At 36.9% G+C, this 17,204-nt stretch overlaps 1 protein-coding gene across 1 annotated transcript; it reads right to left on the bottom strand.

Moving 5' to 3' along the window:
- Positions 1-2,413: 2,413 nt before the first annotated feature.
- LOC113076149 (fucolectin-4-like) lies at positions 2,414-13,055 on the bottom strand (the record flags this gene model as incomplete). The annotated part of the gene is made up of 4 exons (XM_026248814.1): positions 13,022-13,055; positions 12,235-12,502; positions 12,014-12,140; positions 2,414-2,422 (listed from the first exon to the last, which is right to left on the bottom strand). Coding segments are annotated over exons 1-4 (438 nt in total), but the record flags the coding sequence as incomplete, so codon positions are not given.
- Positions 13,056-17,204: the final 4,149 nt, after the last annotated feature.

Here is a 17,204-nt window from a genome sequence, read left to right as displayed (position 1 = left end):
AGTGACAACAGGTGAGAACTGCACAATCTTTAGAGGCCATTTTCTTCTTTTTGAGCTTTTTTGAGTAACTACCTTCAAATGTCCACAACTTCTCCAAATATGATCAGATTTTCATGTGTTACAAATCGTTGGAAAGCTTGGGGACTACATTTTCAGAATCTGTGAATAACTCAAAATGTCCCAGAACCGACTTGTGTCCCTACTCTCCGTGATTGGTCACATTTCTCTAGGTTAGCTTTAGATTGAGAGGCCAATGTAAAGTTGTTAATATTTACATATTTCAGATGATACACCATATTTGATAGGTCAGTGAATGATAGTTGAGTGCTGATACACTGCCAAAACAAACACAAACACATTAGGACAGCGGTTCTAAATTCCAGTCCTTGCGCCCCTGCTCTGCACACTTTGTATGTCTCTCTTTGTTAACACACCTTATTCGGATAATCAGCTCTCTAGAAGTGAGCTCTGTGCATGAACTGTGTTCTGATTGACATGGTCCCTACACATTGTTCATTCCCCTAGCAGGGGAAATCTAGTGAAGCTTGCACACACACCGACAAGTGTGGCATCATATACCTTGGTAAATAAATACAATTTAAATTCACATCTCGCATACTTCAATGCACTTTGAATGGAACATGGAATGGAACATTCGATTCGAACTGGAATCACGGCGGAATATCCTGTGATATACACTTTGCAGGGCTTTTACATTTGAATAGAACAAACATCTGAAGCGATAAGAGAAACATACAAAATTGTGCAGAGCAGGGGGAAGTGAGGACTGGAATTGATAACTACTCCATTAAGGAAATACTGTGATGATGGAAGACTGGTATACAACTTGAGGTACTTGCTACCGATGTTACGCCTGATACCGAGGCTTTGAAGTGTTTGTTGATAACGTCAGGTACTTCCAGCCGGAGCTCCGTATCCAGCATTGTATTGTTTTAGTGAAGTGTGAGATTTGTTTAAATGCAGTGCTTCAAGAAGGGGTTCACTTTTGGCAGAATTTATATTGTTCATGAACTTCCAATCTCCTCTGTCCAGTCCATTTGAATCACTATCACCATTTTTATCAATTTTCATTGCAGTGTGTTCCAAAAAACCACTCCCCAGTTTCAAAGTAATTTTAAACATAAATCAACACTAAGCTTGAAATCTTTAAGGACATGTTTGTTTGTTTTTTTTAATGTGATTTTACATGTGTCACATAACCTGACAAGACCTGACAGGAATGAAAAAGTGCACAAGGAGTTTGCATTAAAGATAAGAACTGCAAGGTTCTGCTGACAGCAGAAGACCAAGAGAGAAGGTGTGTTGTAGAGGGCTGCATTGGGTTTGGGCTCCCGTGGGACACGCGGGACCCTACGCAAATCTCGCAGGAGAGGGCGGTTTTACCCTTGCTGCTGGCGGGAGTGGGCAGTCCGAGAATTTTACTGGAGACCCGCGGGGAACGGTGATGTGTAGTAGAAATGGAGTCAACACGAGAAGTTGATAAGAAAATGAAAGCTTTTGTTTACTTTGCAAAAGCACATCTGGAAACCTTTTTCCAGATGTGCATTTTTCCAGATCTCATTTGTCACCTGAAAAAATGGGAATGAGCAATTTCCTGTCCTCTCAAAATTCACACTTTCATCAAAAAAATATTATGAAGCTACCCCATCATCAAAAAACTGATTCTCCTCAATACATGCTGTGCAACAGCTCAAGTCCCAGAGGATTGACAAAGGGAAGTTATCATCACTGGAAAGGGATCACGCTCCTATTCGTTCCTGGAAAGGTATTCTGCATTGTCCGTCTACGGCACCTAAGAAAAGCAGTTGACAAGACGCTTTGAGAAGAGCAATCTGTATTCCATTGTGGTCAATCCTGCAATGACCAAATCTATGGCGAGTATACAAATGGCTGACAGACCTTGATTTTGCTGCTGACATCACCCTACTTGTAACATCAAGGAAGAACATACAAAAAAATGACAAAAAGACTGGAACAAGAGGTGGCAAAGATAGGGCTTCACATAAGTACAACTAAAACCAAGGTTATGCAAATATCCCACCAGCACCAACAAATAAGGCCTTTTGAATATTAGACAACAATGATGAGATTTATCATCGAACTGACACTTGCCCACTCCAAGAAGTTATCATCAAACACAGACTAAGATTTGCTGGCCACATCCTTCGATGACTAACTTCTAGACTGCACTCAAAACTGCACTCATATGGAAACCATCCCATGTCAAAAGAAAAAAATTTCGACAATGAACAACTTTGTGTTTTATTAAAGATCTGAAATAATGGGATGAAAACATCAGTTTTATTAGTAGATACAAAATGGCAAATAAAGGAATTGATAAAACTATACTATTGTAAAATATAAATGTAACTAAACTAGTTGTTCCTAATAAACTGTTTATCTGCACTCGCAAGTGAATATTAATTTATGTTGTGGGATAATTAAATATATTCTAAATAAACTACAAAAATCTAAATATATACTTTTATTTTGTTCTCACATTCTTTCTTGTAACTCCTCACTCACAGTGGCACAGCTGAATGAGAGACTCATTATGCAGCTCATTATGCAGGCCTTTGTCTTCTCAGGTGTAAATCACATTAATATTCATGCTCAATCACGCCTACTCACATAGGCCCTTTTGAAAACAAAAAGTGTCTTAGAAAATGTCATTCAATCTATTCTTTTCTGTGAGTGAGTAAACAAGATGAGTTTCACATCATTTTGAAGCATAAATTCTAGGCTACAAGTTCCAGGTTTGACAGTCTTGTGAACAAATTTTCTGTATGTTGTGTCTACCAGTGCTATGTGTGTGTTCCTGTCTCCTTTGGATTCATTAAAGACTTTGAATTGTACATTGCCTCTCCTCGTTCCTCGCTCTGTGCTCCTCACAGTAGCACGCCATAACAATGAGATTTTAAAAGATGCATTAAATTGTTAAAGTTTTGTGCATTCATTTTATTACAATCATTTTTGTTATTAAATCGTATAAAATTACACAAAATCCAAAAAAATTAATCAGACAACATAGAATTTCTGAAAAGATAATTATTATTATTTTTTTTTGATGGCACTATTATTTTAATAAATGATGACATTAAAGTTGTATTAATTCAGTTGATTGGACATCCTTTTTGAGTATTAAAATTTAATAAAATCATTAAAATATAATCCAGAAAAACTACAGCAGAGAAACAGAGCAACAAAGAAAAACAGAAAAGATAAAATCAAAAATCATATAGTCCTGAAATAGTTCTAGCAGCATTCTGTTGTGAAACTAGCCTCTGTGAAATGGCTTTCTGGAGCTTTAGCCAGTTAAATTTTGCAGTTGTGAGTCCCAGCTCAGGTTCTTTCCTATGATTGAAGTCTGCTGCCTGAACAGCACGATGGAAGCTGAAGGCAGGAGCTCAGAATCATCAGTTCTGCTCCTGAAGATCTGCTTTCCTGAAAGATCGAGATCCAAACACATCTGAACCACTGTTGCCAACTTCTTTCAAAGGACAGTAGCTAAAGGCTGCTCAAAAAGTTAGGCATAGGCTAATTAGCATATTCATGACATAATTGGTCATATTTGCATTCTACATAGTGTCAGTCCTTTGTTCGTTTCTCTCCTACTCTCAGTGATCACATACTATTTTAATGAAGTCAAATTCAAAATAAAACTATTTTCATTTATAGTTTTAGTTCATTTTTAGTTCTATCTGTTATCAGACATTGAGATGAATTTGAAATAGTGACACAAATGTGGTCCATTAAGACGAAATGGAAACCAGCTCTCCCTTCCAAGCTGTCAAACATCGTTTAACAAACCCACACAAGATAAAGACAGTAAATGTGCTGTGATTTGTTCTATTTCAACATGTAAACTGATCATTCAGGTAAGAAGAACATAATCTATTTTAAGTGATATTCTTGATATAAAATTGCTACAATAGTATATTTTTGCAGCATTATTATGATATATAGATGTCATCCGAAGGCTATTACAAATACTCGGTGGTTTTAAGTGAGTTTTGAGTAAGAGCATAGTTGAAATTATATAAATTGTTTTATGTAGCTTGATGCTACAGTGTGAATGGTCATGTAACACGTTTCCTTAACTCCTCACCAGAGCCAATCACTTGGCACAACACAAAAAGTATTTGTATGTGTCACTATTGTTTTGTTAGAGATCACTTGAGATATCCTGATTAGGTGTACGTGTCTAACCAAAGTCACAGAAGGCTCCAACTATGAAGGATGTAGCTTGTCAAACAGACACACAGAAAGGTAGTTTACTATGCAAAACTGTTATCCAATCACAGCTGTGGGTGTTTACCTTTATGTCTTCAATACGGCACACCCATAAAAACAGATCGTTTCTTGAGCCTCTAAAACATGGTCAAAAATAGCCTATTGCTTATTGATTCAAATGTTTTTGATGTAAAAACCACAGGAAAGTCATAAGTGGACCTCAGACAACAGTATGAAATAAAAAAGCCAGTTCATGACCCTTTAATGGTACAAACGATCAAGACAAATTTTATTTCTCATGTCATGATCCCTTTAAGTACTGAAAAGTGTTTAACAGGCTGGTGCTTTTTGCTTCATGCTTTTATAAAATGTATTTGTGAGAAAATGTTATGCATTTTTTTATCCTCCCAAAGGCCTTTGTCTATTCTTAAAGGTAAAAGTAGCAGTTAAAATACACTGCCAAAATTCTATAATATTTTTGCTCATATTTAGGTTTACATATCTTTCAATGAAATTAATAAATTAAAAATGAATATATGTAACTATTTTTGAGAAGTTACTATAAATTGTTAGTCTAATGCAATAATCTAATGTAATAATTCAGATATCTGTAACTAAGAATGAATTGCATTAGATAAACTAAATTTCACTTCAAAGAACAAACAGGAGATTGTTTCAGTACAGTCCTGTTCTTCTGGAAGACTTTCCCGTTGGGTTGTGTCCTCCATGTCAGTGTGACGTCCTGATCGCTCAGCGTCTGATTTAACTAAACACAGAAACAGTCTTCAGTTACTCAGTGGATAAATCCCACGCAGACAAGTTTGAGGCATCTCAACTCAACATTAACATCTCTTACTTTACAAACCTTACAGAAAGATCACAATTGATCAAAACTCCAAACACAAAACATTGTGTTTTGTCTTTACATAAAGACTGACTGAGGTGGGTTTTGTTCACACTGGTGGGGAAATCTGATCTGATTTTATTAAATATCAGTTTTTAAACTGATGTCTAAGCTGACCTGACGTTTTCTGTTTGCTCTATGTTCAACAAATTGATTTTAATCAGATGAGTAATATAAAATTCACCTTGTTTAAGACGAGCTCCTTCAGTTCAGCTTCATCCACATTCTCAGCAGCTTTCACCTGCACTCGGGTCACCTGCTTCTTGACTGTGGGAGAACAATATCATATATGTTACTCAGTTTTACTTACTTACTAATTGTACATAGAAATCATGGATTCATAAACTTTTTGTCAGCCAACCCCTTTGGCTGTGGGAGTTATTTGCCCCAGATATTTTACTTTGAGGTATCTGATTTTTTTACAAACATTTTGTTTTTGTTTTTAGAATTGTGTTTATTTATTTTTTATAATGTTTTTTTTAATTAATAAGATGTTTAATTAAATTTAATTTAACCAATAAAATTGAATTCTGAAAAGCTTAAATTGGAAAATGTTTACATTTGTTATAAAAAAAAAATGCAGGAATTTTTGAAGACATTTTGGGAATAAATAAAATGTCTAGGTTACGTATGTAACCCTCATTCCATGAAGAAGGGAACAGAGACTTTATAGCAGAAAGAGATAGACAAATAGGGTCTCGCCCGTGTACCTTGGTCTGCAGGATTTGCATTGTGAGCTCCACGGTAAATAAGCGAGCAGTGCAAGAAACTTGCATTCAGATCTTCACTGAGGAGCCGAGCCCAGTGACCCAGCCATTCAGCTGAACAGCGATGTGGCAAAGGCACATAACGTCTCCATTCCCTCCTAAACCTGACACAGAATGCGCTGGGTAACATATTCCAGCAGGACCTATGCTAGCACGTTGCCTGCTCGGAGGAGGACTTACAATCCAGGTATCAACCGAGAGGTGGTGATACACATGAACTCTGAGGTACCCAGCCCGCAGGGTGTAAGTTTCAACAACAGAGCTGGCAAGGTGCTTGCCAAGGGAAAGACACATTCTACCAAGAGACTTACTGTGTAAGTACACATGTGGGATTGCCCAAAAAAGGGGAATCACAACACATGGAGGCACCTAGTCCAACACAGGGGAAGACCGATAGGGCATGCACCCAAGTGCTGGACTGGATGAGAACTGCGGTGCTGTAAATGTGGCACACTTTGTGTTGAGTATGCACACCAGGTCGATGACTGTCCATGCCAACACTGTTAAAAGTCCTGCTGTTAAAAATCCTGTTAAAATTTCGTATAGTTTTGCGTAAAATTGCATTATATTTTCCCATATTGTTGTTTATGTACATAATGATTTTATACTAGGCTGTAAGATTGTGCATTGTGCATACTTGGTACAGCGTTCATCTTTCTGTGGGGCATGCTTTACATAGAGATTCTTCTTAAAGAGGCAAACAGAAACAGGAAGTGCTCATAATAAGTTTCAGCCATTGTTCAAATAAGTATTAGCTAGAAAGGGAAGGAATAAGTAAAGAGAAAGAAAATTATTTTTTAAACTAAGGATGAAGTCATTAAAATTTAGGATGAGAAGCAATTAGTCAGCAGAAGAGATGGATGGCAGCACATGAGTGATTTGCTTAAATGGCTCATATGATGCAATTAAAATTTTTCCTGTCTCTTTGGAGTTTTACAAGCTCTTTGTGCATAAAGAAGATCTGTAAAGATACAAAGACTAAAATCTCAAATACAAAGAGATATTCTTTATAAAAGTTAAGAGTCAACTATTCCCTCCTAAAACGGCTCATTCTAACACGCCCCCACATGTCTATGTCATGATGTGGGACGATTTGCATAACACCGCCCAAATGTTCAACCAGGACCACTTCTGTCAAGTGTATTTATGACAATTATATTGCATAAAGTTAGTGTTGGCTGTATGGTTATGTTCTGGGCAACACTCCACACGCCTGTCCATGCAGCCATGCTTGGACAGAATGGGGAGAGCAGCAAGACAACCCCCTCTGGAGTACAGAACAGAACCATTATATGCTTACATAATTACAATTACATGAGTTGTAAACTAAATGTGGTAGAGTTTGCGTCCAATGAAGAGACTGTAAAGAAATAACAAAGTTAGATCAAATTACAGGTTCAGTTGGTGGAGTTGGGGTTGGAGATGGGAGTTAATTGGAAGCAGCGATGTGATGGAAGAGATACTGAAGAATGGGAATTTAAATAGACCGCAGGTGATAGGTGTCAAGACTGGAACAGCTGACTGTAGGCTGATGCAAGCGTGACTAACGTGGCCTGACTGAACTAAAGCGGTGCTGAATTTCACGCAACAAAATAAGGCAAAACCTTTGATTCTCTATGTTGCCACTGCCGCCATATTGTTGAGATGGTGTTTTTTAATACTTTGCTAACTACTTTGTTTAGCCTTCCAAAAGAGGACACAACTAGAAATCAGTGGTTAAGTTGAATTTACAACACTGTTCCAGAACAATTAAACCCAAATATTCAGATGTGTCCAGTGCATTTAACGGAGGACTGTTTCCTGGAAGAGTAGCCTACAGTGCAGGTGTCTGTTTCTATAAAATTAAGAAATCCTAGATGACAGTCTGGCACTTCTGACTCACAGTCTTTATGTATGTTTACATATTTAAATAATTTGCCACGGATGATTCAAACGCGAGTTTTGAGCAGTGTAGAGTAGCACTTGTAGTTTGTATTTTCTCAGATCGCAGATATGGGTTTTATTTTTACGTAGCGAGATACTCAACACAACATGTAAAAAAGACAGTATAAGTCATTATAATCAGTAATTTATTCCCCACTGGATGCAACAAATGCCTAGTTTTGACTCATTGTCAATCTCATGTCTGTGCACTGACGCGGAAGCATTGGTCAAAGCATTCAGTGTTCAAACTCCTTGTGTGAAGACCAACCAGTGTAAAGACCTGCGCGACTTCACATAGCATCGAAACCGGCAACAGACTTAAGTATTATTTTTATGTTCCCTTTACACACTCTGCTTTCCTGTCCTCTTTTTGTCCACCTCTATCATGTGTCTTCAAAACATTCCCGTTGTCTCTCAACAACGTTTAAATGTCACTTGCTATCTTGATAACCTGCATCCTATTTCTACATGTTCTCCTGCACCTCTTTCTTTCTCTGTTGGTCTCTGTCAGTAAGCTGTCGATAAAGCAGACTTAATTTCTTATTTTTCTTTAAAATCCACACTTAGCATCTTGGGCTTGACTGAGACGTGCATTTACTGTAATGGCCCGTATAAAACTCCAGGTTGTGGTAACTTAATGTCCTCCTGACCAAAATATCCACAAATCAGGCAGCCAACTTTACTTAGTTTACACACTCAGTTGTATTGCAGAAATTCTATCCATCTTCCTAGAGGAGCTGGATGGGCTGCTGTCCTCATTCCCGGAGACTGGCAGTCCATTTTTAGTCTTTGGCAACTTCATCTGGACAAGCCTTCTGCTACAGACTTCCATTCACTCCTTCATTTGATCTCAAACAACTTACTACTACAAGCAACCACAAATCAAGCAACCACCTTGATTTAATTTATACAGGCAATTGTATTGCAGATAACATGTTGGTAAAATCCCTACATATCTCTGACCATTTATTCATTAAATTTAAACTACTCTTTGCTACCTGTCTGACACCTAGCCCTATACCGGTTACTTTTAGAGAAAACCTACACTTGCTTTCACCCTCCCATCTTTCCTCCATAGTATCCTCCTCTCTTCCTTCACCTACCCATTTCTCATCGCTGGATGTGAATGCAGCAACTGACACGTTATGTTCTACTTTAAACTTTTGTCTAGATGACATTTGTTCTTTCTCCTCCAGACCAGCATGGGCTGCCCCTTCTAACCCCTGGTTATCTGATGTTCTTGTCAATCGGACAAATCTCAACTGTGACTGTCATCTTGTGCATCTGGGCTGGTAGCCATCTTGTGCAGTGGCACTGGGCCAGCGTCCAACTTGTACTGTGGCGCTGGGCCGGCGGCCATCTTGCCCCGTGGCACTGGGCCAGCGTCCAACTTGTGCTGTGGCGCTGGGCCGGCGGCCATCTTGCCCCGTGGTCCTGGGCCGGCGCCCATCTTGCGCCGTGGCGCTGGGCTGGTGGCCATCTTGTGCAGTGGCACTGAGCCGTCAGCCATCTTGCGCCGTGGCGCTGGGCTGGTGGCCATCTTGTGCAGTGGCACTGAGCCGTCAGCCATCTTGTGCTGTGGCTCTGGGCTGGCGGCCATCTTGAGCCGTGGCACTGGGCCGGCAGCCACCTTGCGCTGTGGCGCTGGGCTGGCGGTTCTCCTGTCTGTAGACCCCGGTTTAGAGTCGGCCATCCCACCGGGAGAGACAGGTGTGGCTGGGAATATCCCACTGAGACCGATCTATTTGTATATGTAGTCTATCAGTCTATATATATCTATGTATTTATCTATTTATCTACAATCTGCGCTATCTGAATACTCTCGTCTACTACTCGTCTCTCTCTAGTCACTCTCAATGCTCTCAAGGCGGCTTTGGTAAATTTTCTCCCCAACGTGACGTGATGCAATGCATTGTGGGGGAAAGGAGACCGCTGCAAGATAGTACCTACTTTTTCGTATTATATTCCGTTTTGTGATACCCAGCAACATAAAATACAATGGATAACAGTTTAAATGTGTATTACCAACAAACAAATTGCACAAATTAGTTAAAAAATTAACCTTGCAACACGGCCCTTAAAGTGACATCTTTGTGAGCAGTGCCGGCCCGAGCCTCTTGGGGGCCCTAAGCAGAATGCCCCCCTCCACGTGGAGTCACCTTTGCTTCAAGATTATTGACACAAATGTCATACTATAATGTTACATTATAAATGAATACAGTGAGGTTATGTATTAATTAAAAATAAATAAAGAGAAATCAATACTTAAATAACATACTTTACTCTTAAACTTCTGAATACAAACTGTCACAAACCATGAAATAAATAATTAGCAAATGTCCAAATGCAAATAGGCATTAAATGTGCAACCTTTTAAATGAAACCAAAATAGACAAACATTAATATAATAAAAAATATAATGTTAAAAATAGTTAAAAACTTAAAGAATGAAAGCAAACATGAGAACAGCTAGGATTCAACAATGACAATTGTACAAAAATGACCTCAAAATTGTTCCTTGCTAGCTTTTCAGGAGACAAAGTCACTGATGACATCAGGAAAGCAGGATTGTATTGTTGTGCCCCCCTTCCTCAAATATGATGATGGAAATAAACACCTACTATATATGTGAAAATAGAACTTTAATCAAATAAAAAAGTAAATGAATAAATTGTATTATTTACTAATTACAATTGTAGCATTCAACATTTACCTATGGCTATAACTTTATAATGACTAATTTATATCATAGCCTTAAGCATTCAGAAATCATGCAAAAGTTAATTAAGCAGTTTTACTATGATAAAACCATGGTTTATTTTTGTAAGGGTTGTGATATGCACATTTTTTTGTTGAAGAAATTATAAAGGCTGTGTCATCTATAGCAAAAATGTAACAGCAGCAATTACATGCCATTTGGCTCCCTTTGCAGGCATTTGTAATAAGATTTACATAAATTGTTTATTTTGTATGTGCCTACATTATGTATTTTAACATTGTTATTATTAACCAATCATTATTGCCTCAAAGTTTTTTTTTAATATAATGCATTTTAAGTCATTTTAAAAGCTATTGATGGCTTAGGTCTGTTTTTATTGCAAAAACAACAACAACAACAAAAATATTACATTATATTAATACTTCTTTGTAAATTATTATTTGAAGTAACAAAACCATGGTTAATTTGCAGTTGCCATGGCTACAAGAACGATGATTTGTGGTGTTATTGATAAAACCATGGGTAATTTTGAAAAGAACCTGAAAAAAAAAAAAAAAAAACTTTCACAGGATTGTTCATGAAAGTAATAAACGGGCCTCATTTTTACCTAAATGATTTATAATTTATTTTAATATATATTAAAACTGTATAATTTGTGCATTGTAGCTGACACCTAAATGCACACATTACAATTGTTTTATGACTGCAAGTCTTTCTCCTCAAATGCTATTGAGCTTTAAATTTGCGCTTGAGCCCATGTGAAAAAGTAGCATAATTTACATATGATTTACAGTTTATTTTAATAAATATTCAACATTATATTCAATTGTGCATTATAGCTGGCACCTATATGAACAATTACAGTTGTTTTTATGACTAAGTCATTCTCCTCAAATGCTACTGACGGTAGAAAAGTGTATACCAATATTGCATGTAACTTTAGAGACGGTCCCTAAATTTGAGACTCTCGAACGTCCAACGTCAAGACAACTCTATGTCCTTTTCTTCTTTCTTTTTTCGGCACCAGAGGGATACATCCTTTTTGTGACATGACTTATCATTTATTATAGTGACGCGAATTGTCAATGCACGCGAGGTGTCTATGCGCAATTGCGCATGACTCAAACGCTAGCAGACACAGCAGCAGTTGTCGGTAAATAAGAATTTTCTTGTCTCTAATTATTCATTTTTTCGTACATTATTCATTCACTCATTCATTTATATCACTTGTTTAAAGTTATTTAATTGTTAAAAAAAAACATGATTGGGGGCCCCCTGGTGGGAGGGCAGCCGCTTAGTTTGCTTATGCCTCGGGCCGGCCCTGTTTGTGAGCTGTGCTTCGTACATCACTAAGCTATTGACAGTGGACCTATTTTTTTCCACGTGAAATTTCACTAATGTGACAGCACTTTAACAATCTAGAATGAAATTACCTGTTCCATAAACCTCCACCTCACACAGCGAGAGAGACCTCTGGATGTTGGGAAGGTACATGTTCACATAACGACCTTTCATTCCACCACAAAAGAAACTGACAGAACTGCCTGCTGGGACAAGTGAAGTGACACCACATCTACAGAGAGAAAGAGAGAAACCACGACACAATCAGCTGACCTGCTTAAATCCAGTTCTCCTGACACGTTCATAACTTGTTTCCTTAACTTCACCTGGGATTGTTGTTGCCGTTGTTCTCCAGAGAGTTTCCGATGCGGATCTCTACTCCAGCCGTTTCATCGAGACAGCAGTCGTTTCTGTTGGTGATGGTAACTTTGTAAATTTTGTAAGAATCCAGCAGGTCCAGCCTCCACCACGGGTTGAGCTTGTAATCTGTATTGGAGCATCTTGGAGCGTATTTGATGCCGTCGATGGCGTTTGCAGCTGCCCAGGTGGAATATGTGTTTGACTGTACAGCCTTTCCTTTTAATGCCAAATTCTCTATAATAAAATAAAAAATAAAACAACAAAAAACAACAAATATTTAAATAACCTTTTAAAGAGGGTCAAGACTCAAATGTGTGAAGTTTCAGTACATTCCATTTGGGTCAAAATCGAAACAAAATCAAAAACACTTAATTCCATTTACTACTAAATTAAAATCTGAAATTAATATTTTTTATTGATTTGTGCTTACATGAACTAACTACAAGCAGTTGTATTTTATTGACCAAATATTAACAAAGATTAATAAATACTATAAGTTGTGTATTGGTTAATGTTAAATGGGACATTAGATTCTATTTTTTACCTTCCAAGTTTTCTGAACTCCCCTGAATGGAAAAGACACCTGTTACAAAAAAAAAAAAAAAATATATATATATATATATATATTCCATTGTTTCTGGGAGGTCCATCAAGTTTGTGTTGCATTTGATTCTTTAAAAATGTTCATAAAGAATAGCTTAACAGCATCTAGAATTGTACATCATCTGACTGATGCGTATCATTTATACTCACCCAAAAGTAAGAACAGGTAAGAGAGTTCCTCCATCTTGTTTGTTAAAGACCATTGACCAGATACCTGTGATGGTCAGATATGACATGGGCATCCATCTCTCCTTTTATTCGTATTCTCTTAGCAGCTTGAGTCTCCACCCTTAGGAAATTCTGACTGGCAGCTTGCTGAATATATTTCACACATCATAGATCCTCCAGAATTGCTTTTCTCAGAACACCTCTCAGGTCAAGTCTGATTTACTAAACAAATCTGGCAAAATACAAATGAAGATGAGGACTTTAAGGATTTTTTTCCCTTGGTAAATAAATAAATAAAAAGAAGTGACTGGTACTTAAGGTTCATTTTCATACCGTTTTTCTTCATTTAAATTAATAATATACAAGTTAAAGCAAACATGGTAACACTTTACAATAATTTAACAATTACTAACAATGAACTACACATCTGCTGAGCATTAATCTTTGTTCATGTTAACATTCATATACTAATTTATTAGTTAATATTATATATTAGTTAACACTAACTAACAATGAATATATCCACTCTTATTACTTAATGTTTTGTTAATGTTAACTTACACATTTACTAATGCATCTCTTCACATTAACATATTAACTAGTTAATGATGTGGTTAATGCATTAGTAAAAAAAAGAAAATTAACAACACACCTGTTCAGCATTAATTTATCTTTGCTCATGTTAACTTATTCATATACTAATGCTTCTCTTCACATTGACAACTTAATTAGTTATTGTTGGTTAATGCATTAGTAACCATGAACTAACAATGAACTATGCCTGCAGACATGCAGCTTTATTTAATAAGCTTTATTTAATTATACTACATAAAGTATAAACACACGCTTATTTAGCAGCTGACACACACAATTAATAAACTATATATACTAACTCCCCATTTAGGCAATTGGTAAACTTGGAAACCATATAAACATTAACTGATAACGTTTCTCTTGTTTTTAGACTGTTTATTAACGTGACTTACCATTAACTGAGCATTTACTAAGGGAATTTGTGAACCTTATTGTAGTATGTACTAATTCAACATTAACTCATTTAAGGTCCAGTAAAATCAAACATGACTTTTAATTAAATGTTAGTTAAAGCCATTCATGCATCTCTTACATTTTCAGAAACTTTATTAAATATTATATTATTATATAACAGTGGTGTACATTATATACATTTATATTATATAATCAATGCATTAAATAAATAAATAAACAAACTTCGAGAAGAAGGTGGTTTTCCTAACGTTAACTGGAAAAGAGCAACCATGGTCAGGATAGACAAACAGTTGTTAATCACCTTTGCGTTTGAAAATTGCTATTTTGATGAATGTCATTGAAAAGTCTTCCAAGAGGACCATTTCTATCCCGCTTTCCAAGTCATTTAATCCACTCCATCAGACATTGTTTTTGTAGGTCCAGTCCGTCCTGTTCCCGCCGAACCCCGAGAACAAATGTGCATTCGCGCTCAGTAGATCGTCACATGCAACAAAGCGATTCCAAAGGAAAACGGAAGCATTACTTTTCTACAGCTCATGCTGTAATATATAAAGTTCATGTTCACACCATCTTCCATGACCTTTTTCTCTTCCCCAGCAAACTTTTTTTGTTTGTTTGTTTACTCTAAAGTCACGTTTGTCTGTGAGAGATTTCCCGCATTAAGTCATGATTTGTGATTTTGATGTGAATAGAATCTCTTAAGTGTGTGGTGTGGTGTCACCATAGACTGTAAAAAAAAGAAAAATTCCACCCACATGTTTCAATATAGGAACAAAACTGTTACATCTATTTATTTTTTTCTATTTTTTGGTCAGTGGTATGCCTTAATCGAGGCAGTCTACAAATATTAGTAACACATCAGTTAATGTTGGACTAGTGTCGACTTTACAACAATTTCACAAATTAATTCCCTTAAATAATTATTTGTTAGTAATAAGTCATGTTAATAAACAGTCTACAAACATGATAAACATTATCAGTTGATGTTTAGATAGTTTCCTAGTTTACCAATGGCCAAATCAGCATCCAGATGGGGAGTTAGTATTGTTTATTCATTATGTTTGTTGCTGCTAAATAAATGTATGTGTACATGCTGTATTATCATTTAATATAGCTTATTAAATAAAGCTATCGACAGGTATAGTTAATTGTTAGTTAATGTTAACTAATACATGAACTAATGCATTAGTATACAAATAAGTTAACATGAGCAAAGATTAAGGCGCAATCCCAATTCTATTTTATACCCCTTCCCCTTCACCTACCCCTCCGCCTACCCCTTCCCCTTGTCCCTTGAAACAGAGTGTCAAGAGGTAGGGGAGAAAATATTCCCCTAAGGACTGGGACACCACTACCATGACGTCACACGCCATCATTCGTCGTCTAGCTCTTACAATACACATATATACTGGTGTGTTTTAGAGCCTTTAATTATCGTTCTGTATTAATGAGCTGCTTAGACACACACACTTATCGGAAATCGCGCAGCTCACACATCCAGGAGAAAATAAACTTGTCATCGCTGCCCCACAAATTTTATTAAATACAGTTTAAATACTGAATCGCTACATTATGTTTTCCAGTGACGAGAGGATACAATCACTGTTTTTAAGTAAACTTTATCTAAAAAGATAAAGGCACAGGAGCGAATACTAGCACTGGAATGTATCTGCTGTCTACAAAAATCTGACAGACATCTTTCAGATATCAGCTTGCATACATTCAAAATCATAAACATCTTAAAGACATCTAATAGACATCTATTTGACATCTAAAAGGAAACGTAATTGCAGATGTAAATGCACACGTCGACGTCTCCGAGATGTATGTGTGCTATCAGGGCATGTTGCCAAGATAATTCATATCCCTTCGTTTGAAGTGTGGTCCTGAAAAATCTTCTTTGGAAGGTCTATCTGGCCCTTTCCCTTAACCCTTCCCTTCCAACCAAAAGAGAATCGAGACACCCCTACCCCTTCACGTGAACGCGCAAAACAGAGGGGTAGGGGAAAAGGGGAGGGCTAAGAGGTAGAATTGAGCCTAAGCAATGCTGAACAGATGTGTTGTCAATTTTTTGGGTTACTTGACTTGTACGGTCTACTGTCCATTTCCAGAAAGGTAAGAAAAACATCATCAAAGTAGTCCATGTGACATCAGAGGGTCAGTTAGAATTTGTTGAATCATCGAAAACACATTTTAGTCAAAAAATAGCAAAAACTACGACTTTATTCAGCTTTGTCTTCTCTTCTGTGTCTGTTATGAGACTGTTCAAAACACTGCAGTTTAGTGATATTCGGTTCCAAGATGTAACCAGATCTTTCTTAACCAGTTCACCAAATCGAACTGAATTGTTTGAAACGGTTGGCGTCTCCAATAAGCATTAATCCACAAATGACTTAAGCTGTTAACTTTTTTTAATGTAGCTGACACTGAGTTCAAACAAACCAATATCCCGGATTAATTCATTTACTCAAACAGTACACTGACTGAACTGATGTGAAGAGAGAACTGAAGATGAACACCGAGCCGAGCCAGATAACGAACGAAAAATCGACTCGTTCTCGAGTCAAGAACCGGGTGCATCGGTTTTCGGATCACCAGGATCGGTTTCATTTACTGTATGACTGACAAATATACTAAACATTTTAATAATTTGATAAACTAGTTCTTTCTTTGTTTTCAGAAGTCTGTGACACTGACTTATAGACTGCAGTATGGTGGATGTGCCTCTACGTTTCATACATAATCTGCAATGTTTGTTTTCCATTTGAATTTGTTCATTTGTAAGTATACATTTCTCTCTCTCTCTCTCTCTCTCTCTCTCTCTCTCCTCTCTCTCTCTCTATATATATATATATATATATATATTATTGTCTGTAAGAATATACACAGAGTTTTTCTTTCAAGTGCACAGGCCGAGACCACAGAAAGGAAGGTAATTGTATTGTGAGTGCACACAAATAAACCTAGAGTCTTTACTGATTTTAAATATACATTACTCTTATTTGTATGACCAAAAATCAGGGATTATTTTATAAACAAGTCAAGTCCAGTATGCTTTATTGTCAAATTTCCATTTTTACAGTACATATACATACAGAGAATTGAAATTGCATTCATGTCCGACCCTTGGTGCAGACAGATAACACTAAAAGTCTAA

Source organism: Carassius auratus, unplaced genomic scaffold, assembly GCF_003368295.1.
Source record: "Carassius auratus strain Wakin unplaced genomic scaffold, ASM336829v1 scaf_tig00019073, whole genome shotgun sequence".
Taxonomy (NCBI): domain Eukaryota; kingdom Metazoa; phylum Chordata; class Actinopteri; order Cypriniformes; family Cyprinidae; genus Carassius; species Carassius auratus.
This window is presented reverse-complemented; position numbering and strand designations above follow the sequence as displayed.